Consider the following 26,140-nt stretch of genomic DNA (forward strand, 5'->3'; position numbering starts at 1 on the left):
TTAGCTATTTCTTTCACGCTCCATCCCAGGCTTCTTGTTTCTGGGTGTTTTCCTGCTTTGAGAAGAAACTAAGATACCAAAGAATCAAGAAGTGCAAAAACGTTGAATCGCTTGCTTTTAGGCTGTTAAGATTCCTTGTCAATTAGGCTAATTCACAAATATTATTACAAAAAGTATCACATTCCATTCCTCAGCATTATTTGTTTCATTAATAACTTTTCTAAGACCCTCTTTGATATCTTCTGCTCACTCTCACTCTTTTCTCTTCGCTTGGAATATTTGCTTCATGGAACAACATTTTTTTTACTTGAGGTTGCCGGGAGTTGAACTATGCTCCTGGAACATTGTATAATGCCTTTTTTACTTTTAATTTTCCTAATGGTTATATTCTCTTGAAAGATTGGTCATCACTTTTGGCATTGCTTTTAATTTTGAATAAGAAAGAATCTCAACTCTTTTTAGCTCCTGCAGTTTCAGATTTTAGGAACTCAAAGAAAACCTCTTTTTTTCTTTAATTTTTGTTGGCTCAAATCTATCCAAAAACTAATATAACTTCAGATGTGACATTCAGTTTTTTTGTGTTAATACGTTTTAATATGTGGAACATTGATCATTGTTCAATCACATGTTGTAATTGCAGCAGGTGAGAAAATTGATTGTTTAATTTGCTTAAAATACATTGAAAATTTTTTGAAGGTATTTTGTTTTGAGTTGAATCAATTGTCAATCAGAGTGCAACGCATATATAAATCGGATGAGAGGGAAATAGTTATAGACAAAGGTGGAGGAGAAAGTGATCAGGACTCTCCGAATAGAGAAACATATCAGTTTCCAAAGGGAATGAATAAGGCTATATTCATCCACCAATTGAAATCCATTTCCTCCTTCCTCATCCCTACGAAGGAGAGAAACCATCTTCGTCAACAAGGTCATCAGGCCTTAGGTCCATGCGGTCATATCCACTCAAAGTTTGCGATTCGTTGAAGAGACTTGGAAATAGAAATAATCATGGAACTAATCCTTGAAGGAACTCATGATCCAAAAGATGAACAAATTGTTCAGTCTTTCCTTGAGGATCAGTTACCAGCAAAGCACAATGACTGTCATACACTGTTAGGTAAGTTAATGACAACGCTAGCATTAATGGAACAACGTATGAAAAATCTTTTAAATATCTCTGTATATATTGATCAGTCCTTTTATTATTGCAATGATGGGGATTTCCTTATGGCTTTACGTTTCTAAGAATGAGAGATTTTGATCTGTCAAAAGCAAAAGAAATGTTTCTGAATTATCTTCAGTGGCTCAAGGACTATGCAGTTGATACCAAAAGGTAAGTGAAGTTCAAACCAAATCTTGCATCAAATTATCCCTTTGTCATTTTCTTTTCTTTTTCTTGCTGCGTGTGCTTGAACTGTTTATCCATCAATGACATTTACTTTGTATAACTTCACATGCTTTTATGCAAAACTTAGCATATCATTACACAAGTTGGTGTTAGTTTTATTTAAATTAAAATTTGCTGATTAAAGCCTGTCTAATGCTTAATATTCTCCTTGTCTTGTGGTGTAAATCTTCACCATCCAGGGATTTAAGTTTGTTGAGCTTGCAGAGGTGAAGAAATGCTATCCTCATGGATTTCGAGGTGTAGATTGAAGTGGTAGAGCAGTATACAATTGAAAGGGGTGGGATGATAGACCTGAATGCATTACTACAAGTAACAAGCATAGACAGATTTGTCAAGTACGTCATGTATCAGAACAAGAGAAAGCACTAAATTTGAGATTTCCTGCATGCTCCATTGCAGCCAAGAGGCATATAGCATCCACCACAAGTATCTTAGATGTGAAGGGAGTAGTTGTAAGCGTCTCTTCCCTTATTTCCCCCATCTTGTGTACGATATTTTTCAAGGGAGAGCCATGAAAACCTTTATATGCTTTCTTGCTGAATAGTTTTATTTGTCTATAATCTTGTCAAGAGGTTGCGTTGCAGTATGATAAGAATGAATCGAGATGGATGAATTTTGCTCACAGTATAGCCTATTTAATGTGTCAATAGATGACAATGTTGGACAATTCATAATTAATTATTGATCTGAATTGAGCTACAATTTAATTGGCTCAAAATGTAAATCTAATAGTGAGTTCTAAATTTATTTGAATGTTGTCTCTGCCAAGGGAATGTCTAATTTCTCAAAGCCTGCACGATACCTCTTCTTGAAAATTCAGAAGATTGATAGCAATTACTAACCGGAGGTAAGTGCAATTCCATTTATTTTCGTTAGTTTAGATTGATAAACTAGACACCAGTAGACGGTGAGCATGGTTTACCCGTGAGAAATGCTTGTAAACCCAGATTCCAAGCAACAATATGTTGTCTGATTAGCCAGTGGGTTGGATCCTGTTGCATGCTGCTCATAAATAATTGTTAGGCATCAATGATGACCACCATTAGAGGATACAGAAGAGAATTTCAGTGCCAGAACATTCAGTGTTTTTTCGCCCTTTCACTCTGAAAGAAAAAGTAGGCAGATCTTAGATCTTAGTTCATAACGTTCTTCACAGTAGAAATTTTGTTCATGATGCAGGCACAACTAGTGCTTCCAATTTCATACACATGAATGAGTCATTCTCGGGACTTGGTAGGCTTTGTGCAAACACATTATAGTTGGGTAATTTTGGTCAATGATATATATTCTTGCAGACTTTCAATAGACTCTTCATTATCAATGCTGGGTTGGGCTCCGGATGCTGTAGAAGCTGCTCAAGGCCTTTCTGGATGCACTAACCTTGGTAAAAATTCGTGTAAGGACTCTAGCAGTCTCTTGTACAATAGCATTCAAGTAGTATGAATAAGTGATTTCCTACTAAAACAACAGAAATTTTTTACTTCGGGAAAATGACAATTATGTTTCAGGTGCAGGGATCTAACTACCTTAGTAACCTAGTTGAAGTTATTGATCCAAGGTAATTTGTCATTCTCATTTCTTTGAATTCACGTCGCAAAGTTGGGAGCCACTACATATTGATATCATTGAATTCACAGTAGTGGAAACTGCAAATGTGCTGACTATGGTGGTTGCCTGTTAAGTGATAAAGGACCCTGGAACCATCAAGAAATTACAGAGATGCTTCAGGTCAAGTCCTACTCAGTAGAAAGACAAAATTGATTGTTGATTTCTGGCTTGTAGAAATAAATATGGACATGATTTCACACATTCACTACTATAACTGTGTCATCCTTAATATTTCATTTATTTAATTATGGGCAGTTTCTGCAACAGAAGAGGCCATTAATGAAGGAAACGGTGACCTAGCTTCAGAAGATTGGTAAGCATCTTTAATTGTTATGCTTCCTCCTCATTGATCAAGGATTCTTCTCAGCTTCATGCTATAATTGTTCAAGACGTTATTGTCTATCTTAATGGTGTAAATCATTCCCTTCCTTTTCGCTCTGTTCCTTTTATGCAGCCAGTCGTTTCATGGCTTAATTTTCTCAACACATGATGATAATGGAGATAAAGAAGACATGAGAGAAGGGGAAAGGGCAATGAGTGATAGGCTTGCACCAAGAAAAATCATGGCACTGGAAGCTGCATTTACAGACACCAATAAAGTAAAGTACAATTGCACCTCTAGTCTCTAACAATAGATAAAATTCTATGCAATTATTTTGACGATCTTTATGGGACAGAAAATTGATGCATTGGAAGTGGCACTTGAGGACACCAAGACGGTGAGTTCAAAAAGTTTTATGCTTCCTTGTGGCTGGCATTCTAAACATCAAATCATTTTATTAGTAATCTTTTATTTGTTATTCCTTGACAGGTCCTGAAAAGGCTTGCACAGCACATTTCTTGTTATTGCTTGCCAAGGTGTCCCAGAAACAGATGAATATGCACATCAACTTGAGAAGCAAAAACTGTCATTTTAAAGGTTCTTGTTGCTGATCAGACTAACCTGGTGATTCTTCCCTTGGTGTTTCAGTGCTTAAGCACTCTTCAAGAGGGAACACAAGGCCACCGTATACCAATTGGAACTGGTTGATTATAAAAACATGTAAATGTATCAATGTGGTCTGGAACTCTGGATTCAGAGCTGCAAAATTCATTTTGCATATTTCAAGTTCTTATGTTACTCTTATCTTTAGAACGCAATTGTTTTGATTGTTGAACTTAAGAACTGTGGTGCTATAGTAACTATCAAGAAGTTATATATTTCTTGCTTCAGAAGTCATGGAAGCACATGACATTTTCATTTCAAAAAACTTCTCCATTTGCATGGCCATAGTTCAGAAATTTAAGAAATGAACCTGAGAGTCTGAGACAGTTAGAAACCACTCATTACAAAGCTATTATCCCGTCATTAAGCAAGGACTAGTCTGCCAAAGTAGAACTCTGAGATGGTTGGAATCATTGCCTCCCAAAGAAGAGGCAGCAACTAAAAAATCAAATAATTGGAACACTGTTATTATGGTCACATATATAACATAACAAGGAAAATGACTTCTTTTAGGCCCCCATTTGTGGTGATTAGATACAGCTACCTTGAGGTTATCCATATGATTACTGAAATTGAAGTTGGTCCCTTTGAAGGTTGGTGGAAGTTGCAATGATTGCTATTCCCCCTCTATAATTTTATTTTCTATATGCCAGATCTCTTCTAACTTTCTTCAACCAAATTTGGAGGCCTTTTACAATCCAGCTTCAAGTACAAACAATTTATTTACTGTCAATAGCATCTTCTTTATCATGAAAAAAAAGAAGAAGAAAGAGTATTTCAGCCATCTAATAGTGAATTTAACCTAAACCCCTTTATATTGGGAAAATTGGGCAGACAGGGATGATAATGAAGATGTGACAGAGGTTGACTGAGAAAAATGTAAACTTGGTAACTTATATATCTGAATTTGTAAAATATTAAAAATTTTAAAAATTGGGTTATAATTTATATTGATATAAAAATATATAAAAAAATATATTTTATTTTATTAAATTTATTTATGATTTTTGTTAAAGTTTTAAATTATATTATTTTTATATTGTATTATTTGAATTATTAGATAAAAAATGTAAATTATGCAAATAGAGACAATTGGAAAGGGACTGACTTATCATACCTTTGGAACCTGGCCGTTGTAGCCTTTTTCAAGGCGATACTAAGGAATCTTTGGCCCAACTCTTTTAATGTCGCTAATAAAAGCTATCACCAATCACCAATCACCTTCGAAGATTTTATCTATTGGAACCTTGGATGGATAGGATATGAAAAAAAGGAAAATAAATCATTGTGGCCAACTTTTTGATAATAACTTTTTTTTTTTTCTTATAAAATTATTTTTTTTCCAACTTAATGCAGACCTAAAAGCATTTTAGCCTAACGCCATTGAATCCCACCAAGCAAATTGCCAAACTCTATAGGTTTCCATTAGGTTATGGAAAATGATTTTATTGGCCATGTACTTTGCAAACATAAAATGCCTTACCAGTAAATATTGACAGAATAATCACATTTTTTGCACTGAATTTACAAGTTTTTTCTATATAATTGATATAAAGGTGTTAGGTAAGAGATTAATTTTAAAAAAAAAAAACAAAAAGTTTAAATTAAAAAATTAAACCTCAACCAGATGATAAAAATCATAAAGGTTATTATTTTTATCAAACTAAAATTTTTTAAAAAATGTCTCAAAATTATGTATTATTTTTTTAAATATTTTAAAATTAATTTTAAAAAATTTAAATTAAAAATAATTAAACTTTAATTTTATAAAAATAATTAAAATTTGATATTAAATATATTAAATTTAAAATATTTTTAAATTTCATAAAAATTTGACAAATATTTTGAGATGCACGGAGTATTATAAATATAAAAACTAAGTAAAAGTAAACAATGCCAAATAAATTCATTTACCTTTCCTTTTCTGGCCTTTCTTCTTCGACGCACGTACACTATTCTCCGTCTCCTCTTTTCTCTCTCTCTCTCTCTTTTTAGAAGGAACATAATCAACGTACTAATATTTGAACTACGCAGAAAAAAAGCCAAACGTTATCGTTATAATTTTTGTTTCTCCTTTCGATCTCTCGGCCCGAATCTTTTTAAAACAAACCAAACAGATAAATTTCTGATTCTCAGATCCTTTTTCAAAGCGATTCCTTGATTATAAGCCATTGCTTCGAAATGAGTACGGGCGACCTTCTCAGCATCGACCCTTTAGAGCTCAAGTTTCCTTGTAAGTTTCCCTTCCCTCTTCTCGCGGATCTGAGATTTCTGTTTTTCTAGGGTTTTGTTCTGATTTCTTTTGTTTCTTATTGTGGTTTTGGGTGAATAGTTGAGCTGAGGAAACAGATCTCATGTTCTCTTCAATTGTCGAATAAAACCGATGATTATGTGGCTTTCAAGGTATTCTTCATCCCCCATTCATTTTTGGTGTATTTGTTTTATATAACTTTTGATCTATGATTTTATCATATAATCTTATCTTCCTACTTTTTGATAATGCGACGCCGTAATGCTCTGTTTAGTTGCTGAGTAAAATCGGGAAAAAAGATTTATAATGTTTAAATCTCAAATTGAAATTGTAGATTTCCTTTGAGTATTGATTTTGTTTTCAGGTGAAAACAACGAATCCAAAGAAGTACTGTGTTCGTCCCAACACAGGGATCATCTTGCCTCGATCCACATGCGATGTTATAGGTACAATAAATCAATTATATTTTGCTAGATAGTTTGCGGTTTGTCTTCATCATTATTGGCTTCTGGGTAACTTCGAAAAGAATGGTTGGTTTTTATTTAGTTACCATGCAAGCGCAAAAAGAGTCTCCTCCGGATATGCAATGCAGGGACAAGTTCCTCCTTCAAAGTGTAAAAGTAAATGATGGTGCAACAGCGAAGGATATAACTGCAGAAATGGTATATAACTATTTATATTACACGGTGTATTTAAGGTTAGGATGTGCAGTTTATGATTAACGGGAATCTTGATTTTTTAGTTCAACAAGGAAGCTGGGCATGTTGTTGAGGAGTGCAAGTTGAGAGTGATTTATGTTTCTCCACTTCAACCACCTTCTCCTGTACGTGAAGGGTCAGAAGAAGGATCTTCACCCAGAGGCTCTGTTTCAGACAACGGACATGGAAATGCTGCTGAGTTTGCTACAGTGAGATCTTGCTGCATATGATTTGATTGTTGCTTTTCTTGTTGTCTGTACTTTATATTTTTTAGAATACTAATAGTGTGGATTTTGTTGCTGAATGCAGGCTGCAAGAGCATTTACTGAACATTATGAAGCTCAGGATAAATCTTCTGAGGTAAATTTTAAATTCTGTATTTTCTGTCTAACTGCTAGCTGCTGCATATGCATTATTGATTTTAATTTATCTTGATAATAGTCATTTTTTGGTAGTAAGGTCCATGTTTTCAGGCCAGATTTCACTTGCTCAGTTGCTCTTTCATTAATTAAATGCTGGAGGTAAGAGATGGTATAGAGTCAAATTATATTCCTTTAGAAAAATTATAGTTCTAATTGTTCAGACGAAAATATATATAGCTACTAGTTTTTCTTGCTGAGCCTGTTAGTCTAAAGCGGTGGTTCAGTAGTTTGTAGGGTTCCACATTTTTCTTAAAATAGGTACCTCATTAATCATGGTGCGATTCAGCTATTTGAGGCTTTTGTGGATACTGGAGCCAAATGTAGAAGTTGCATTATTTTTGTTGAATCAGGGTCTTGTCTAAGATGACTTCTTTTTTTATGGAGGTTGCTACATTTACCATTAGGAATAACTTATCTTGAGTTCACTAAATGCACTCAACCATATTGTAGGAAAGATTACAGGTGGTAGTAATAATATGTAGAATTTACTGAAGCCCATCATTCTACATATATCTAATGGATTTGTATTCAAACTAAAATGTTGGAAAACTAGTGTTTTTAGAATTTAAAGTAATTACCATTTAGAGGAACTCATATATTAAGTTGATATTGAATGACTTTCTTATTTGTTGAACCTGTGTTTGCACGGTTGTCATGGGTTCTTAGGAGTTGAATTAATTGGCTATGATACAGTTTTCTGGCGTATTAATCATCTAAAAATATCTCTTGGGTGTTTCTTATCATACATGTGAGCAAAACAGGATTTGCTGCAAGACAAGTTATTTTTCAATTTTATGTTGGACTAGAACTTCTTTTATGGTATATACTATGTCATTCATGTTGTACAACATTGTACACTTGTATTGCAGTAGGTTCATATGTTGCTTACGGTAGAATTAAATTTTTGGGAAAGTGAGCGACATTCTCATGTTGGCTACCCTTTGTCTTTGAGGGTTAACCACCACTTTATTTAATGGCCAAAAAACGTCAAGAAAAGGTCTGCACAATGGTACCTGCAAGCCTATCTACTATATGTATGTCAATTTTATGGCTAGACTACTATATTCCATAAGATAAAGGAAGGAGACCCATTGGAAGAGATGTATCAGGAATTTATTAAATGTAGTGTCAATTAAGTTATGTTTGCAGCCAGGAGGCACAACTTCTCTTTTCCTTCGAAAGGTTCTGGCAATTTTTTCCCTTGTTCATGGGCATAAATAGCCAGCTTTTGCAGCATTGGGTCCTGAAGCTCTGTAATCTTTAACATATATTGCGTGTGATGTTGATACATGGCGTATAATAACCCTCAATAATACTTTCTATAATTGCAGGCAAGAGCTCTTGTAACAAAGCTGACTGAGGAGAAAAATCACGCAATTCAACAAAATAACAAGCTTCGCCAAGAACTGGTGAGGAGAATGGACTGTGACTTTACCATATGGATTATAATTATTATAATTAATGTGTAGAGTAGTATTGTCTGTTATATGCTTCCTCAGTTCCTTCTCAACTTATGTTTGCATAATACAACAAACGGCTCTTTGAATTTTGCTTAAAAAGTTTTCCTATACTTCCTTTGTCCTTTTCTTTCGTTGTGAATGACCAGAAGTCAGTAAATTCATTAACCTCTTATTTGTGTTTTGAAGGCTTATGCTTATCCTCTCTTGATAATTTCTTCCCGTTATTCAAAGATTTGATCAACACTAATCTCTTTTCCTTGGTATCTTCTTAAAATGTGGATAAATTTGTTTTCCTTCTACGTCTTGACCTCAGAAGGATGCCCTTCTCTTCTCTATTTGTTTAAAAACAGAGGTTATCTTGTTTATAGCAAGTACCTTTTCTACTTGGAAATATTTCTTCAATTACTGATAGACCTGTTCTTTTGATTTACTTGTCTCCGCCTTGTTTATTATTTTCTCCTGATCTCTGAGCCATGGAAACTTCTTACATATAAAGATAACAAATGTTTAGGAACTCTTGAGGCGTGACAGCAGCAAAACCGGTGGTGGTGTGTCATTCATGTTCGTGATTTTCATCGGCCTGCTGGGCATAATTATAGGATATATCATGAAGAAGTCATAAGCGGCTATCTCCTAGGCTTGTCTGCATATTTTCCCACTACATCATTTGGACAAGAAGTATGATGAAGGAAAAGGAAAAAAAAAAATTGATGGTCTCTGGCTGCTGCTTCAATTACTTGTGTTAGCTTTGTGGAAGTTAGGGTCCTATGGGTCTTGTAGTTGCTAGTCGACGTTCATTAACATGTATTCTTTCTATAACCTAAAAGGAGTGAATTTATCTTCTTTCTTTCCTTTTTCTCAACCCACCCTTCATTTTTTTGTAATGTGGTTCAATTTGGGAGTTTCTGATAATGGTAATACCAGAAACTGTTAATGGTTCTACACAGCTTTGTAATGTTCGCATAAAATCAAGACTCAATTGGTCTTTTTGGTTTTACCTCTTTTTTCCCATCCTTCTCTATTGGTTCTTACTGTTTTATTTAATATTTTAACCTTTTTAAGTTCTTATTATTTCTCTAACGTTCTGGAGCTCTCTACCACTGCTAGGGGGAGCTCAGCTTCCACACTCTCCCTTCTTCTCCATCCTCCACGTTTCTTCATTGCTGCCATTTCCTGCCTCCTATATAATCCTCAAAAACAGAACAGCGTCGAAATCTAAAACAATAATCTGATAAGAGAATGCAAAATCTTTCGCTGTTTTAGAAGAAATGGCATCGTCGATCGCTTTGAGAAGAGTCCCTGTCTCGACTCTGTTTTCCTAGCTGGTCAAATTTTCAGCAGGTCCTGAAAGTGATAAAATTTCATTACCTTTTAAGATGTAAAGAGAATATTCTCCCATAAAACTTAAATTTAAATCCTAAACAAAATAATAAAAATTCCCCTATTTTTTAGGCAATGGAGAAGATCTTCTCCCATAAAATTTAGACTTAAACCATAAATTGCAGCTACTCCTCAAGGCCTCAACCATGGTCCAACGAAGACTGTCTTCTTCATTGTTTTCTTTTAACGACAATACTTACATTATTTTCCCTCAATGTACAACAGTCTCATTTTTCTCAAGAAATTCAGAACAGTAAAAACTGAAAAAAAAGCCAAAGGTAAAAAATGAGAATCTTCAGCAGCAATTTGTTTTTGCCTTTAAGATTTGAATAAAAAATTTCATGTATCAAACAAAAAAAAAATGTTTAGTATTTATTATGTTCACACATGTAAAAATTTATTTCACAAGTTTATATTTAATATATATGTATTGATTTTATACGATATAAAATCAATGATATCATTTTATTTCACAAGTTCATTTAGATGTTATTTTCACAAAGCGACCAACTCGAAGTTTTTTTTTTTTTTTTTGGTTATTTTAACGGAGAAAATAGGAAACGTTTACAACCGACTTGGACTTGGAGCATAGCTGAATCCCGTACCAGACAGCACGCCACCAGACTACTGCCAATGAAAATTGGCCAGCTCGCACAACACGCGCCTACGCCTGAAATTCATAGAAAGAAAAAGATAGAAAAAAAAATGCTGTGAAAAAGGGTTTTAGGCTTTCTTCTTCCTCTTCTTTTATTATAAACCCTTATCGAACGCCCAGAGTCTCATTTGCAGATTATGTTGCATTGTAAACCCAATTATATCGGGTTAGTGATTTATTTATTTTTTTTAGTAGTTCATTTACTTAACACGTTGAATTAGACCCTTTTTGTGTTTTATAATTAGGTACAGTATAATGTAAATGAAGTGAATGATAAAATGACTATAAGGCTGAAAAAAACAGTGTAGAGAAGTAAAGAAGAGAATGTGTTAAAGGTGAAAGTGCAAGGAAGAAAATGAGTTTTTGTCTTTGTGAGAAAAGGCACATTTTTGTGTAAGTTATTTTTTTACTCTGCTAAATGAATATCTTAGATGCATTTTAAAGTAAAAAACATGTTATTTTGTTTGTTGTTTATAAATTTGAAAATTAGCTATGTTTGATATTTTGTTACGTGGTTGATTGAATTTTGAGCTTGATTGATTGGAGATAAATTTTTTTTTGGTGAAACTTGTGCTGGAAATTTGTGTATGATTGTCGTGAAAAGTTGTGATTTTGGCGGTTCATTGGAGCTTGGGTTGTTTTGTTTCAAGAAGCTTTATAGAGTTTGTATGCCAAGTGTTTGTGAAAATGTCTCTTAAGGCCTTTCTTCCAACAGATTATACTTATCAAGTTCCATTTTTTCCAGCTTACACTTCATTTTGTTTCACCGTGATGCAACCAACTGGCGAAACCCGCCATTTTGTGAACAAAAGGAGGATGTGGATGAAAAGGAAGAAGCAGCTTTCACTGTCAAATACTCCCTCCCATATCCACTTGGACCACCTCCACCAAACAACGCCGTCAACTCCTCTACTAGACCGAATCAGTGAATTACCCAAGGACGTCCTTTGCCACATTCTATCCTTGTTGCCCATGCAAATGGCTATCCAAACCAGCATCTTGTCAACAAGGTGGCGCCATCTCTGGAAATCCACCCACGTCGTAGATTTCCACGATTTACCCTTCTCTGCCAGGAAACCTGTTGACTATACTCCCATCACCCGCTGCTTAGACAGCCTTGAATCTCCTAATATCAAATCATTCACCGTTGTTGGTCACATTGGTCACCGTTCTCATCCTGATGTAAGAAGATGGATCGAGTTTGCATTTTCCAAAAACGTCGAAACTCTGAGGATAGGTCTCATGCAAATTTCTTTTCCGGTCAAATTCTCTCTGTTGCCAAGATCTTTTTTTACCAAGAACGATCAAACTCAAAAGATAAAGGTTCTTCTTCTAAGCCATGTTGACTTTACACCACCTCGTGGGGTGACGTTTTCTGGGTCTGGGTTTGTTTCTCTTCAGTCGCTTTCTTTAACAAATTGTAAACTTGTTGACGGGACTGTGGAGTCGCTTCTTCGTAAATGTTTGGTTCTTGAGGTTTTGGTCCTCGATAGTTGTTTTGGGCTTATTAGGGTTAACATCAGTGGTCCAAATCTTAAGCTGAAGCAGCTTACTTTCATGTGGAACCTTTTTGATGAGGAGGAGGATATGTTATTCGAAGTTGACGCTCCTGGTCTTGCAACCCTGAAGTACTCGGGTGACTTAACCATGATTCGTTTGAAGAACTGTGAGGGACTAGGGGAAATAATCCTACTAGGGGAGTTAGAAGAAGTTCATCAGGAAATAATTAACCACATTAGTGAATTGATCAATCAAGTCACTCGCGTGAAGATTTTGGGTGTTAATTTACAGTTTCTTCAGGTACCCTTTCTATCATTTTGATGTTTCATCTTCTTTACGGGTTTTTTTTTTTTTTTTGTTTTTAAATTTTTTGATTTGCTGGATATTTATTTCTGATAAATGATAATTGATATTGCTTGGTATAAGTTCGTGGGCAGTGAGTTCTACACGAGGGGCCTTCCATTCTTAATATTCCAAAATCTTCAGCATCTGATTTGGTGTGGTTCACTGAAGTCTCAAAATGAAGTTTACAACCTTGTATCCTTTCTAGGGGATTGTCCTTGTCTTGAGACTTGTGAAATAGATGTAATTTCTGGACTTTTAAAATTTAATGAACATATATAATTGGCTTTCTTAGTGGTTTAATTCTTGAAATAATGCTTTTCTTCTATTATCATGTCAAATGATTCTACAGTTTCGGCAGCAGTATTATTGGGCTGCATTCTGCGAGACCATATGGGAGAGTATTCTGAAACCTACATTTGTCATGGGCGAAGGTGCACAATATCAGCTGTATCAGGGTAGATATCTGAAAAAGCTTAAATCGGTTAGAGTCCTGTGCTTTTCAGGCTTTGATGGTGAAATGATGCTGGTGCAGTTGCTGTTGGGAAAGGCTGTGAATCTTCAAAAACTGGAATTGCTCTGGCAGAATCATCCTAGTGACATGACTGACAATGTGTTGCAGATTGTCATTCGGCAAACTTTACCTAAAAGGTACCCAAACCCAGATCTTGTAGCTACACATTTGAAGAAAACTTGGATTGAAGACTGGGTCACTCGTTTGCCCAGAGCTTCGCCTAATGCCCAAGTCCTATTCAAGAGCAGATGGAAATTTTGAAACAGGTGAGTATTAGACTCTTAAATGGTTTTGCTTGAATATAAAAGTTTTAGCATTTCATTTTCATTGCGTACTACTTAAGTACTTTGTTTGGTAGATGCCTTTATTTTTGGCAAATGAATTACTGGTATCACATGTCCAACTATTTAGAGACAACAGAGAATATGTAATGATTTGGAAAAAGAAGAAGGAGAAATTAATCTTTAAAATCTGCTTCCTTGAATCCTAACTGTTAGTTGTTTTAATGCTTTTGACATTCTGTTTAGGATCGCAGGGATAGTTTTGGCGTTCAGAACTATTATACTCACAAGAGAAGACTGTTGCAAAGAATCTAAAGATTCAACATCAATGGAGTGATCATCTGGCCATTCAGATACTACGTGTGTTTTCTGTTCTTCCTTTTATCAACCTACGTGTAGGAACTAGATCAGACAACTTTACATAGAAATGTTTGAATTTTAGACTCCTACATGCACTCCGTTATCATTTACATCTGTTGTATAGTTCAATGAACTTTTACGTGTTGGTTTTTGGGAAGAACCTGAAATCCATATGAACGATCATTTGATCAATTTCTTCATGTTTCCTTAGGCAGTTAGGCAAATCACATTCTGCTTTGATTTCTAGTATGGAGATGCTTATTAACTCTCATTTCTTTAATTTTCCTTTGTATATTTGGAATGTCTTTTCCAGACTATAGCACAGCACGTAGTTGTTCTTGCAGATGCAAGTTGGGCTGATGACACCTGCTGTCCTAGGCGTACAGTCATGGCTTCTATGTATACTTTGAAGTTTAACTGCTTACCTTCCACATTGTTTGCATTAAAAAATGAATATCTGTTCTCTTAACCCTAAATTTTTTATTATAACTCCTTAAATGTACCCATTGTTAATCTGAATTAATTCTCAACCCCAACTAATCTTCATGATTAAAATCTCTTTCTTGCATCTCAGTTAAATTTTGTCTATATACTCTTTTTAATTAACTTTTTACCTATTATTGAATTTTTTTTAATCAAACTTTGTAAATTTATCGATTTTTTAAACTTAATGTTAAAACTTGAACCTTATATATATGGTTAAAGATGGTACAAGTGCCTTTTACAAAAACCTGAACCAACCAAATTAGTTCAATAATGTAAAATAAAATAAAATAAAATTCAATTATTTTATTTATTATCTTAATCTAATTAAATTTATAAACTCAAAAATAAATTATATATATTTAAATACTTATTAATTATATATAAAATATACGTTTCAATTAATACAATTAATCAATTATAATTATATATGCCTTACGTACGGTATGAGTTAATGTTATTGGAGTAAAATTATTAAATGAAATACGAAATTATTAAATGAAATACGAAACGGTTACAACCGATTTGGAGCGTTGCTGAATCCCGTTCCAGCACAGCAAAGCACATCGACTGTCACCTACGTACTCTATCAATGAAAATGGGACAACACATCAACACGCGCCTCCATGTAACTGAAACTGATAACAGAAAACGAAATAAACGGTTTCTTGGTTGGTTGAGCAGTTAAAAACAGAAAAAGGGTTTTAGGCCGTTCTTGATCTTCTTTTACTATAAACCCTAATCCCATTTGCAGTATTTTTTTTCTTTATCGAAGCTCCATTAATTGGTTTCCAGTTTCCGGTTTCCACTCGATCCATTTTGTTTTCCACAATGCAAGAAGATAACGAAGATAACTATTCTGGTACCTGGGAATATGTGAACAAAAGGCTGATATGGATGCAAAGGAAGAAGAAGAAGCAGTTTTCACTCTCCCATCTCCACCTACAACAAGCAACGCCGTCAACTCCTCCTCGGCTAGACCGAATCAGTGAATTACCTGATCACCTCCTTTACCACATTCTGTCCTTGATGCCAATGCGAATGGCTATCCAAACTATCGTCTTATCAACAAGGTGGCGCCATCTCTGGAAACACACGCACGTTGTCGATTTCCACACTTTACCTCTCTCTTTTTGGGAGAGTGTTGACTACGCTCCCATTAGCCGCTCCTTGAACCTCATTGAATCTCCTACTATCGAATCATATACCGTTTCAGTGGCTACTCCTTCCGTCATTCGCTCCTTCAATACCAACTCTCAGGTCACCAACTTCAACAACGAGGATCGCTCGGTCGACGTTGAGCGCCGCTCTGATCGTTTCGTCTCTCGCCGCCGGGGCACCTCCCCCGGTTTCTTCTCTGGTAGTTCTTTTCTTAGTCCCCTTTCCCTTTCTTTTACGTTAGGAACATAACATTTGATTGCTTGAGGTTGAATGTTTTTCAATTTTGTTTTATCATTTAGGTTTATATTTAAAGTTGAAAATTAGTTCCCGCTAGTGAGATTCCAATGTTTTACAGCACAGAATTGAATGATCAATTACTTTTTTTGGGAGTGCATATGTATTTGATCCATTTTCTCCAACAAGAAGCCTAAGTCAGGTCCTGAACCTAATGGATCAATTCATGGACCACCCTTTCCTCTCATATCCCAGCGTGTCCTCAAGGAAAGGATCTCCGCATTGACATGCCAGGCCTTAGCAAAGAGGATGTTAAAATCTCGGTGGATCAAAACACTCTGATCATCTGGGGAGAAGGCGACAGAGAGTCAGAGGATGAAGAGAGTAGGAGGCACTATCCAAGCAAGCTTGAATTTCCTCCAACTACGTATAAGGTCGATGAGATAAAAGCCGAAATGAAAAATGGGGTCCTGAAAGTGATTGTGCCTATGGTGAAAGAAAGGATGGGTACCAGGTCACCGTTGAGTGATAGGGAAGTTTTAGAGGTTTCTTGTTAGTCAAGATAATGGAAGTGAGGACTAGGGTAACTTGCCGCTTTGTAGAGAGTTGTTTAATTAGTTTCATAATGTAAATCTTTTCTCAAGATGTGAACTAGAAATGGAATAAGGTTAGTTTTGTGTGATAAATGAAGTATAACTTTGTTTCTTTAAAGTTATTATATCTTTTATAAAGACCAAGTTATACCATGAAATAAAACATCTTTTTTACTACTAATAAATTTTATTACTAATCAACTTCTTTTCGAACTTGGATTTTATCTTAGTTAATTAATTTTTATTTATTTTATATTTAATTTTAAATCATTAATTAAATATCATATATTTAAGGAAAAGTAGTACATTATTCATCTTTAAATAAAAAAGTAAAAAATTTCATTACTTTTTAAGATGTAAAGAGGATATTCTCCCATAAAATTTAAGTTTGAATCCTAAATAAAATTGTAAAAATTTCCATTATTTTTTTGGCTATAGAGAATATCTTCCCCCATGAAATTTAGACTTAAACCATAACTTGCAGCTACTCCTCAGGACCTCAACCATGGCCCAACGAAGACTGTCTTCTTCATTGATCTCTTTAACAGCAATACTTACATCATTTTCCCATCATTTTCCCTCAATGTACAACAGTCTCATTTTTCTCAAGAAATTCAGAACAGTAAGAACTGAAAAAAAAGCCAAAGGTAAAAAATGAGAATCTTCAGCGGCAATTTGTTTTTGCCTTTAAGATTTGAATAAAAAATTATATGTATCAAACAAAAAAAAAAGTTTAGCATTTATTATGTTCACACATGTAAAAATTTATTTTGCAAGTTTCTATTTAATGTATATGTATTGATTTTATATCATTTTATTTCACAAGTTTATTTACATGTTATTTTTACAAAGCGACAAAGTTGAAGTTTTTTCTTTGTTATTTTAACCAAGAAAATAGGAAACCGTTACAACCGACTTGGACTCGGAGCGTAGCTGATACCCGTACCAGACAGCACGCCACCAGCGACTGCCAATGAAAATTGGACAGCTCGCACAACACTAGCCTACGCCTGAAATTCATAAAAAAAAAAAAGAAAAAGAAAAAAATGCTGTGAAAAAGGGTTTTAGGCTTTCCTCTTCCTCTTCTTTTATCATAAACCCTTATCGAACACCCAGAGTCCCATTTGCAGATTATTCTTTCCTATGTTCCATTGTTTCCAGGTTACACTTCATTTTGTTTCACCGTGATGCAACCAACCGGCGAAACCCGCGATTTTGTGAACAAAAGGAAGATGTGGATGAAGAGGAAGAAGCAGCTTTCACTGCCAAATCCTCTCTCCCATATCCACCTGGACCACCTCCACCAAGCAACGCCGTCAACTCCTCAACAAGACCGAATCAGTGAATTACCCAAGGACGTCCTTAGCCGAATTTTATCCTTGTTGCCCATGCAAATGGCTATCCAAACCAGCATCTTGTCAACAAGGTGGCGCCATCTCTGGAAATCCACCCACGTTGTAGATTTCCACGATTTACCCTTCTCCGCCAGGAAACCTGTTGACTATACTCCCATCACCTGCTGCTTAAACAGCCTTGAATCTCCTAATATCAAATCATTCACCGTTGTTGGTCACGTTGGCTACCGTTCTCATCCTGATGTAAGAAGATGGGTCGAGTTTGCATTCTCCAAAAACGTCGAAGCTCTGAGGATAGGTCTCATGCAAATTTCTTATCCAGTCAAATTCGCTCTGTTGCCAAGATCTTTATTTACCAAGAACGATCAAACTCAAAAGATAAAGGTTCTTCTTCTAAGCCACGTTGACTTTACACCACCTCGAGGGGTGACTTTTTCTGGGTCTGGGTTTGTTTCTCTTCAGTCGCTTTCTTTAACAAATTGTAAACTTGTTAACGGGACTGTGGAGTCGCTTCTTCGTAAATGTTTGGTTCTTGAGGTTTTGGTCCTCGATAGTTGTTTTGGGCTTATTAGGGTTAGCATCAGTGGTCCAAATCTTAAGCTGAAGCAGCTTACTTTCAAGTGGAACCTTTTTGATGATGTGGAGGAGGTGGATATGTTATTCGAAGTTGACGCTCCTAGTCTTTCAACTCTGAAGTACTCGGGTGACTTAGCCGCGATTCGTTTGAAGAACTGTGAGGGACTAGGGGAAATAATCCTACTAGGGGAGTTAGAAGAAGCTTATCAGGAAATCATTAACCACATTAGTGAATTGATCAATCAAGTCACTCACGTGAAGATTTTGGGTGTGAATTTACAGTTTCTTCTGGTACCCTTTCTATCATTTCCATGTTTCATCTTCTTTATGGATTTTTTTTTTTTAAAATTTTTGATTTGCTGGATGTTTGTTTCTGATAAATGATAATTGATATTGCTTGGTATAAGTTCGTGGGCATTGAGTACTACACGAGGGGCCTTCCATTCTTAGTATTCCAAAATCTTCAGCATCTGATTTGGTGTGGTTCACCGAAGTCTCAAAATGAAGTTTACAACCTTATATCCTTCCTGGGGGATTGTCCTTGTCTTGAGACTTGTGAAATAGATGTAAGTTCTGGACTTTTAAAATTTGATGAACGTATATAATTGGCTTTCTGAGTGGTTTAATTCTTGAAATAATGCTTTTCTTCTATTACCTTGTCAATTGATTCTACAGTTTCGGCAGCAATATTATTGGGCTGCATTCTGCGATACCGTAAGGGAGAGTATTCAGGAACCTACATTTGTCATGGACGAAGGTGCACAATATCAGCTGTATCAGGGTAGATATCTAAAAAAGCTTAAATCGGTTAGAGTCCTGTGCTTTTCAGGCTTTGATGGTGAAATGATGCTGGTGCGGTTGTTGTTGGGAAAGGCTGTGAATCTTCAAAAACTGGAATTGCTCTGGCAGAACGATCCTAGTGACATGACTGACAATGTGTTGCAGATTGTCCTTCGGCAACCTTTACATAAAAGGAACCCGGACCCTGATCTTGTAGCTACACAATTGAAGAGAATTTTGATTGAAGACCGGGTCACTGGTTTGCCCAGAGCTTCTCCTAATGCCCAAGTCCTATTCAAGAGCAGATGGAAATTTTGAAACGGGTGAGTATTAGACTCTTAAAAGGTTTTGCTCGAATATCAAAGTTTTAGCATTTCATTTTCATTTCGTACTGCTTAAGTACTTTGTTTGGTAGACGCCTTTATTTTTGGCAAATGAATTACAGGTATCACATGTCCAACTATTTAGAAACAACAAAGAATATGTAATGAATTGAAAAAAAAAAAGGAGAAATTAATCTTTAAAATCTGCTTCCTGGAATCCTAACTGTAAGTTGTTTTAACGCTTTTGAAATTCTGTTCATGATTGCAGGGATAGTTTTGGCGTTCAGAACTATTATACTCACAAGAGAAGACTGTTGCAAACAATCTAAAGATTCAACATCAATAGAGTGACCATCTGGCCATCCCGATACTACATGTGTTTTCTCTTCTTACTTTTATCAACCTAAGTGTGGGAGCTAGATCAAACAACTTTACATAGAATTGTTTGATTTTCAGACGCCTTCATGCAATCTGTTACCATTTACATCTGTTGAATATTTCAATGAACTTTTAAGTGTTGGTTTTTGGGAAGAATCTGAAATCCATATGAATGATCATTCGGTCAATTTCTTCATGTTTCCTTAGGCAGTTAGGCAATCACATTCTACTTTGATTTCTAGTATGGAGATGCTTATTAACTCTCATTTCTTTAATTTTCCTTAGTATATTTGGAATGTCTTTTCCAGACTATAGCACAGCAGGTAGTTGTTCTTGCAGATGCAAGTTAGGCTGATGACACCTGCTGTCCTATGCGTACTGTCATGGCTTCTATGTTTACTGTGAAGTTTAACTGCTTACTTTCCACATTGTTTGCATTCAACAATGAATATCTGTTCTCGTAACCCTAAATTTTTTATTATAACTCCTTAAATTATCCATTCTTAATCTGAATTAATTCTCAACCCCAACTAATCTTCATGATTAAAATCGCTTTCTTGCATCTCCGTTAAATTTTATCTACATACTCTTTTTAATTATCTTTTTACCTATTATTTATTTTTTTTATCAAACTTTGTAAATTTATCGATTTTTTAAACTTAATCTTAAAACTTGAACCTGGTTATATATATATAGTTAAAAATGGTACAAGTGCCTATTACAAAAACCCGAACCAAACAAATTAGTTCAATAATGAAAATTACAATAAAATTTAATTATTTTATTTATTATCTTAATCTAATTAAATTTATAAATTTAAAAGTAAATTTTATATATATTTAAATATTTATCAATTACATATAAAATATACATTTCAAATAATACAATTAATCAATTATAATTATATATGCCTTACGTACGGTATGAGTTAAAGTTATATGAGTAAAATTATTAAATGAAATACAAAACGGTTACAACCGATTTGGAGTGATGCTGACTCCCGCACCAGCACAGCTACTGTCACCTACGTACTCTACCAATGAAAATGGGACAACGCATCAACACGCGCCACCATGTAACTGAAACTGATAACAGAAAATGAAACAAACGGTTTCATGGTTGGTTGAGCAGTTAAAAACAGAAAAGGGGTTTTAGGCCGTTCTTGATCTTCTTTTACTATAAACCCTAATCCCATTTGCAGTATTTTTTTCTTTATCGAAGCTCCGTTAATTGGTTTCCGGTTTCCACTCGATCCATTTTGTTTCCCACGATGCAAGAAGATAACGAAGATGACTATTTTGGCACTTGGGAATATGTGAACAAAAGAATGATATGGATGCAAAGGAAGAAGAAGCAGTTTTCACTCTCCCATCTCCACCTCCAACAACGAACGCCGCCAACTCCTCAACTCGACCGAATCAGTGAATTACCTGATCACCTCCTTTACCACATTCTGTCCTTCATGCCCATGCAAATGGCTATCCAAACCAGCGTCTTATCAACAAGGTGGCGCCATCTCTGGAAACACACGCACGTTGTCGATTTCCACACTTTACCTCTCTCTTTTTGGGAGAGTGTTGATTACTCTCCCATTAGCCGCTCCTTGGACCTCATTGAATCTCCTGCTATCGAATCATTTACCGTTGTTGGCCACGTTGGCTTCTATTCTCACCCCCACCTAGGCAAATGGGTCGATTTTGCACTCTCCAGAAACGTCCATACTTTAAGGATAGGTCTCATGTCATCGTTTCCTTCGACGAGATTCTTTAAGTTGCCAGAATCTCTTTTTACCAATAATGGTCAAACTCAAAAGCTGGAGGTTCTTTTTTTAAGCTATATGGACTATACACCACCTCCTGGGGTGACTTTTTCTGGTTCTGGGTTTGCTTCCCTTCACACACTTGTTCTTGCAAAATGTAAACTTGATGACCGGACTGTGGAGTTGCTTCTTGTTGAATGCTTCGTTCTTGAGGTTTTGGTCCTTGATAGGTGTGTGGAGCTTGCTAATGTCAACATCAGGGGTCCAAATCTTAAGCTGCAACATCTTGCTTTCAAGTGGTATAAAGATAACCATAATGATGGGGAGTTTAGGTTATTAGACGTTGATGCTCCAGGTCTTTTAACCTTGATTTACTCGGGTGACTTAACCAACATTCGTTTGAAGAACTGTCAGGGATTTGGGAAAATAATCCTGCTAGGGAAGGAAGAAAAAATTAATGAGGCAAATATTGACCACATTAGAGAATTGATCAATCAAGTCACTCAAGTGAGGACTTTGGGTGTGAATTCTCAGTTTCTTCAGGTACCTTTTTTTGTCTTTCCAGATATACCCGGCCCCTTTTTCCTGATCCTGAATTTAATTTCCATGTTTCATCTTCTTTACCATTTTTTATTTGTTGGATATTTGTTTCTGATAAATATTGTTGTTGATATTGCTTGGTATAAGTTCGTGGCGAAAGAGTACTACATGAAGGGCAACCCAATATCCTTAGAATTCGAAAATCTTGAGCATCTGTTTTGGTACGGTTCACTGGGGTCTTCAAATGATGTTTACAACCTTGTTTCCTTCATAGGGGATTGCCCTTTTCTTGAGAATTGTGCAATAGATGTAAGTTCTGGACTTTTTAATGAATTAACATAGTTAGCTTTCTTGGTTGTTTAATTCTTGAAAAACTGCTTTTCTTCTATTACCTGTCAAATGAATTTACAGTTTCGGGAGCAATGTTGGCCTGCATTCTGCTCCATCGTACGGGAATGTAATGTGAAGCCTGAATTTGTCGAGGTGGAGGGCGCACTTCATCAGCTGTATCATGGAGGTTGTCTGAGAAAGCTCAAATCAATTATTGTGATATGCTTTTCAGGATTCGATGGTGAAATGATGCTGGTGAGGTTGTTGTTGGAAAAGGCTGTGAATCTTCAAAAACTGGAATTGCTCTGGCGGAATTATCCTGTTGACATGACTGACAATGTGTTGCAAAATATTGTTTGTATATCGGACGAAGCCCCAGATGTTGTAGAGGATTTACAGGAAGATTCAATTAAAGAAAAGGTCAATAGTTTTCCTAAAGCTTCTCGTGATGTCCAAGTCAAATTTAGTCACAGATGGGAATACCACAACTGGTGAGTACTAGACGACTCTTAAGTGGTTTTGCTCGAATATGTATACTGTTTAAGTACTTTGTTTTGGAGATTCCTTAATAGTTGGAAAAGGAATTACTGGTACCACATGCGGGGCATTTGAATCCCAATTAATGGTTAATAGTTTTAATGCTAGTAACATTCTGTTTAATCATGATTTCAGGTATAGTAGTTTTGGCGTTTAGAAAGAAATACTCACAAGAGGCAGACTGTTTCAACGGTCTATGTATGATTCAATTTCAACAATATTAAAGGAGTGATCTGGCCAACTGGATATCTGGTGTTTCCTGTTCTTCCTTTATCCACCTAATTGTAGGAACTAGAACCAGACAACTATTTTAGTATTGTCAATTTAACAGTTTAAGCATGCATGACAATTAGTAGAAATGTTTGAATTTCAGACCCCTAGCCTTCATGCACTGATCTGTTACCATATGCATCTGTTGGATATTTGAATGAAAGTGATGATTTTTGAAAGGGATATATGATCATTTGGTCACTTTCTTCAATTTTTCCTTAGGCTTTCTACTTTGAGATGGTAATTAACTCTCATTTCTATTTTGTATTCAAGCGGTTAATTTAATTTTATAGCATTGGACAAAGAATTTGCATTTGCATGGAATCAGAGTTGATATTTATTTTACTTGTCTACCCCTTTTGCTGTCTTTCTGTTTTGATTTTCTTTATAAAGGTTTGTATTCCAGCGTAGTGATAGCTAGCCAGAGAATTGAAAAAGCCCAAGAAAAGCCAATCGACCCCTTTAATTGGCTTGATCTTTTACCAGGGTTGAAGGGTTTTCTATTCTGATACAAAGTTAAATTAATGGGAAGGGAAAGAAGAAAAGAAAGCCTGAACTAGTTCGGATCAAAGAAGTCGAATCAAATATCAAGATTTCATGGGTAGACTCTTTTTTTCGTAATTTTTTTTCTCTTTTATTTTCTTGAATTTTTCTGTCAAAAAAAAAAATTTCAAGTACCGTTCTAATTTTTTTTTTTCTCAAACAAAGAAGGGGTATTATGTGGGAAGCACATGGCTGGCTAAGTTAACAGGTTTTTTTTAACAGAACCGTAACGGTAGAATTTACTTGCTCAGTCCATTAGATTTTAAAAAAAATATATGGAGTAAGACGCAAAGGTTTACACACAGCATGTATAGCAATACTTACTCGAATGTTGATCATACAACATTAATGTTTAGTTCCCAAACAAAATGAATTTTTTCCTGCCTGGCATACTCATTCAGCTTCTATTTGTTTACTGAAACAAATCAGGCTCAAACACTTGAAAACTTTTAGTGGATGCCAATCCTTTCTCTTATCCACATTCCAACGAAAACCAATTTCTGCCTTTACAATCACTTGTTCACAGCTTACATCCACTATGTACTCTCTTAGCCCTGCAAGTTTAGAAAAATTAATTTCCTTTACTCCATCAAAACATATATATATATATATATATATATGAATCATATGACTGGTTAATTCCTACCAGTCATTTTAGAAATGACTTGATAGACTTTCTTTCGACATTGAACGCGCATCCCATGTTTGCAGTCATCACTATTACCTGAAACTGAACATTAACCAATGTGATTTCTAAATAATTGAAATTAACACTAGACAGCAATAGTTTCATGTTCAATTGGCATTGTTGCAATATAGTTGGGGATCAAAAGAGTCATTCGTTTATTACATGGTAATTGCATATATCTTCTATCTTCCTTGCAAAAATAAATAATCTATGCTGATGTGTATGCTGAACCTTAATTTTCTTCAGATCATTTCTTCTGGTTTTCACTTTCTGACCATCTGAAATACAGAATAAACTTCATTTGTACGTACACGTTTCACAATTTAGGACAGTTTCATATGAAATTAATTAGCCTTTTACATGCATGTTCTTCTCAGAGCTGTTAAGAGGAAGGTCTTTGGTACAAAAAATCATTATAAAAACATCACAATAATGGATGAAGCATCATTAGGAGAGGCTGCATAAATCTGCCATGGATTAATCAAATCAAGAAAACCGAAAAGTTCTGTACTACCAAAAATATCGTTCCAAAGAAGAGAGATACAAGCTAAAGCAAGATAACAATGATACAGAACCAAGAAACTAAAAATATGGAGATTGATGAAGCAACCACGAATTCCATGGCTACGAATTAGATATAAAGAAAGGGTCCCAGGAAACCTACCGAGGGAAGTGCCAGATCCTCGAAATGTAAAAAAGTGTTATTATTTGATGTAACCATTCCAATAAAATCAGTACCTTGCTCTGCTTCTTTAAACTGATGATGATGATGTGCTTCCCCTTTACCAGTTCCCTCCAATGAACTTTCTCGTCTACCAAGTTTCATACAATTTTACAACATATCTATTTGGCTTCAAGCAATCAACCCTTCAGAAGAAACTTATATATTTATACTATTATAAAAATGTTTCCTTAGGCAGTTAGGCAATCACATTCTACTTGGATTTCTAGTATGGAGATGCTTATTAACTCTCATTTCTTTAATTTTCCTTGGTATATTTGAAATGTCTTTTCCAGACTATAGCACAGTACGTAGTTGTTCTTGCAGATGCAAGTAAGGCTGATGACACCTGCTGTTCTGCATTGTTTGTATTCAACAAAAAAGAATATCTGTTCTCTTAACCCTAAATTTTTTATTCTAACTCCTTAAATTACCCATTGTTAATCTGAATTAATTTTCAACCCCAACTAAACTTAATGATTAAAATCTCTTTCTTGCATCTCAGCTAAATTTTGTCCACGTACTCTTTTTAATTAACTTTTTACTTGTTATTGATTTTTTTTATCGAACTTTGTAAATCTAATCAATTTTTTAAACATAATCTTAAAACTTGTACCTGTTTATATATATATATATATTTAAAAATATTACAAGTGCCTATTTCAAAAGCTTGAACCAAACCAATTAATCCAACAATGAAAAATAAAATAAAATTCAATTATTTTATATATTATTTTAATCCAATTAAATTAATAAATTCAAAAGTATAATTTATATATATTTAAATATTTATCAATCATATATAAGTTGTATATTTTAATTAATACAATTAATCAATTATAATTTTATATACCTTACCTTACGTACGGTACGAGTTAAAGTTCTACGAGTAAACTTATTAAATGAATCACGAAACGGTTACAACCGATTTGGAGCGTTGATGATCCCGTACCAGCACAGCACAGCGACTGTCACCTACACACTCTACCAATGAAAATTGGACAA

General features: G+C 35.1%; 4 protein-coding genes and 3 pseudogenes across 8 annotated transcripts; 6 read left to right on the plus strand and 1 right to left on the minus strand.

The window, feature by feature from the left end:
* Positions 1 to 596: 596 nt before the first annotated feature.
* LOC111290045 (phosphatidylinositol/phosphatidylcholine transfer protein SFH11-like) lies at positions 597 to 3,336 on the plus strand (annotated as a pseudogene).
* Positions 3,337 to 5,898: 2,562 nt separating this feature from the next.
* LOC111289226 (vesicle-associated protein 1-2-like) lies at positions 5,899 to 9,829 on the plus strand. Its single transcript, XM_022880084.2, has 8 exons — positions 5,899 to 6,234; positions 6,334 to 6,404; positions 6,617 to 6,698; positions 6,799 to 6,914; positions 6,995 to 7,159; positions 7,260 to 7,310; positions 8,704 to 8,781; positions 9,344 to 9,829. The coding sequence occupies exons 1-8, from the start codon at positions 6,183 to 6,185 to the stop codon at positions 9,452 to 9,454; spliced, it is 726 nt and encodes a 241-aa protein (XP_022735819.2). The 5' UTR covers positions 5,899 to 6,182; the 3' UTR covers positions 9,455 to 9,829.
* A 107-nt stretch (positions 9,830 to 9,936) lies between these two features.
* Positions 9,937 to 16,408, plus strand: LOC111290046 (small heat shock protein, chloroplastic-like; annotated as a pseudogene).
* LOC111289225 (F-box protein At5g03100-like) lies at positions 10,323 to 14,135 on the plus strand. 5 transcript variants are annotated; one of them, XM_089767658.1, is made up of 5 exons: positions 10,323 to 11,033; positions 11,613 to 12,667; positions 12,794 to 12,952; positions 13,062 to 13,167; positions 13,245 to 13,439. In XM_089767658.1, exons 2-5 carry the CDS (start codon positions 11,639 to 11,641, stop codon positions 13,304 to 13,306), a joined length of 1,356 nt encoding a protein of 451 aa, XP_089623784.1. In that variant the 5' UTR covers positions 10,323 to 11,033; positions 11,613 to 11,638; the 3' UTR covers positions 13,307 to 13,439. The 5 variants fall into 5 exon arrangements, with proteins under 5 accessions (XP_089623784.1, XP_022735815.2, XP_022735816.2 ...); XM_022880080.2 differs by adding an exon at positions 13,759 to 14,135 and having other exon boundaries at positions 10,568 to 11,033; positions 13,062 to 13,489; XM_022880081.2 differs by adding an exon at positions 13,751 to 14,135 and having other exon boundaries at positions 10,574 to 11,033; positions 13,062 to 13,489.
* A 665-nt stretch (positions 16,409 to 17,073) lies between the features above and the next one.
* On the plus strand, positions 17,074 to 19,364 carry LOC111290047 (putative F-box/LRR-repeat protein At3g18150). Its single transcript, XM_022881447.2, has 3 exons — positions 17,074 to 18,557; positions 18,674 to 18,832; positions 18,942 to 19,364. The coding sequence occupies exons 1-3, from the start codon at positions 17,523 to 17,525 to the stop codon at positions 19,362 to 19,364; spliced, it is 1,617 nt and encodes a 538-aa protein (XP_022737182.2). The 5' UTR covers positions 17,074 to 17,522.
* Positions 19,365 to 20,873: 1,509 nt separating this feature from the next.
* LOC111290048 (F-box protein At5g03100-like) lies at positions 20,874 to 22,406 on the plus strand. Its single transcript, XM_089768761.1, has one exon. The coding sequence runs from the start codon at positions 21,018 to 21,020 to the stop codon at positions 22,386 to 22,388; it is 1,371 nt and encodes a 456-aa protein (XP_089624887.1). The 5' UTR covers positions 20,874 to 21,017; the 3' UTR covers positions 22,389 to 22,406.
* A 1,713-nt stretch (positions 22,407 to 24,119) lies between these two features.
* Positions 24,120 to 25,265, minus strand: LOC149515974 (uncharacterized; annotated as a pseudogene).
* Positions 25,266 to 26,140: the final 875 nt, after the last annotated feature.

Source organism: Durio zibethinus, chromosome 11, assembly GCF_047325235.1.
Source record: "Durio zibethinus cultivar Kanyao isolate XHJ-2024 chromosome 11, ASM4732523v1, whole genome shotgun sequence".
Taxonomy (NCBI): Eukaryota; Viridiplantae; Streptophyta; class Magnoliopsida; order Malvales; family Malvaceae; genus Durio; species Durio zibethinus.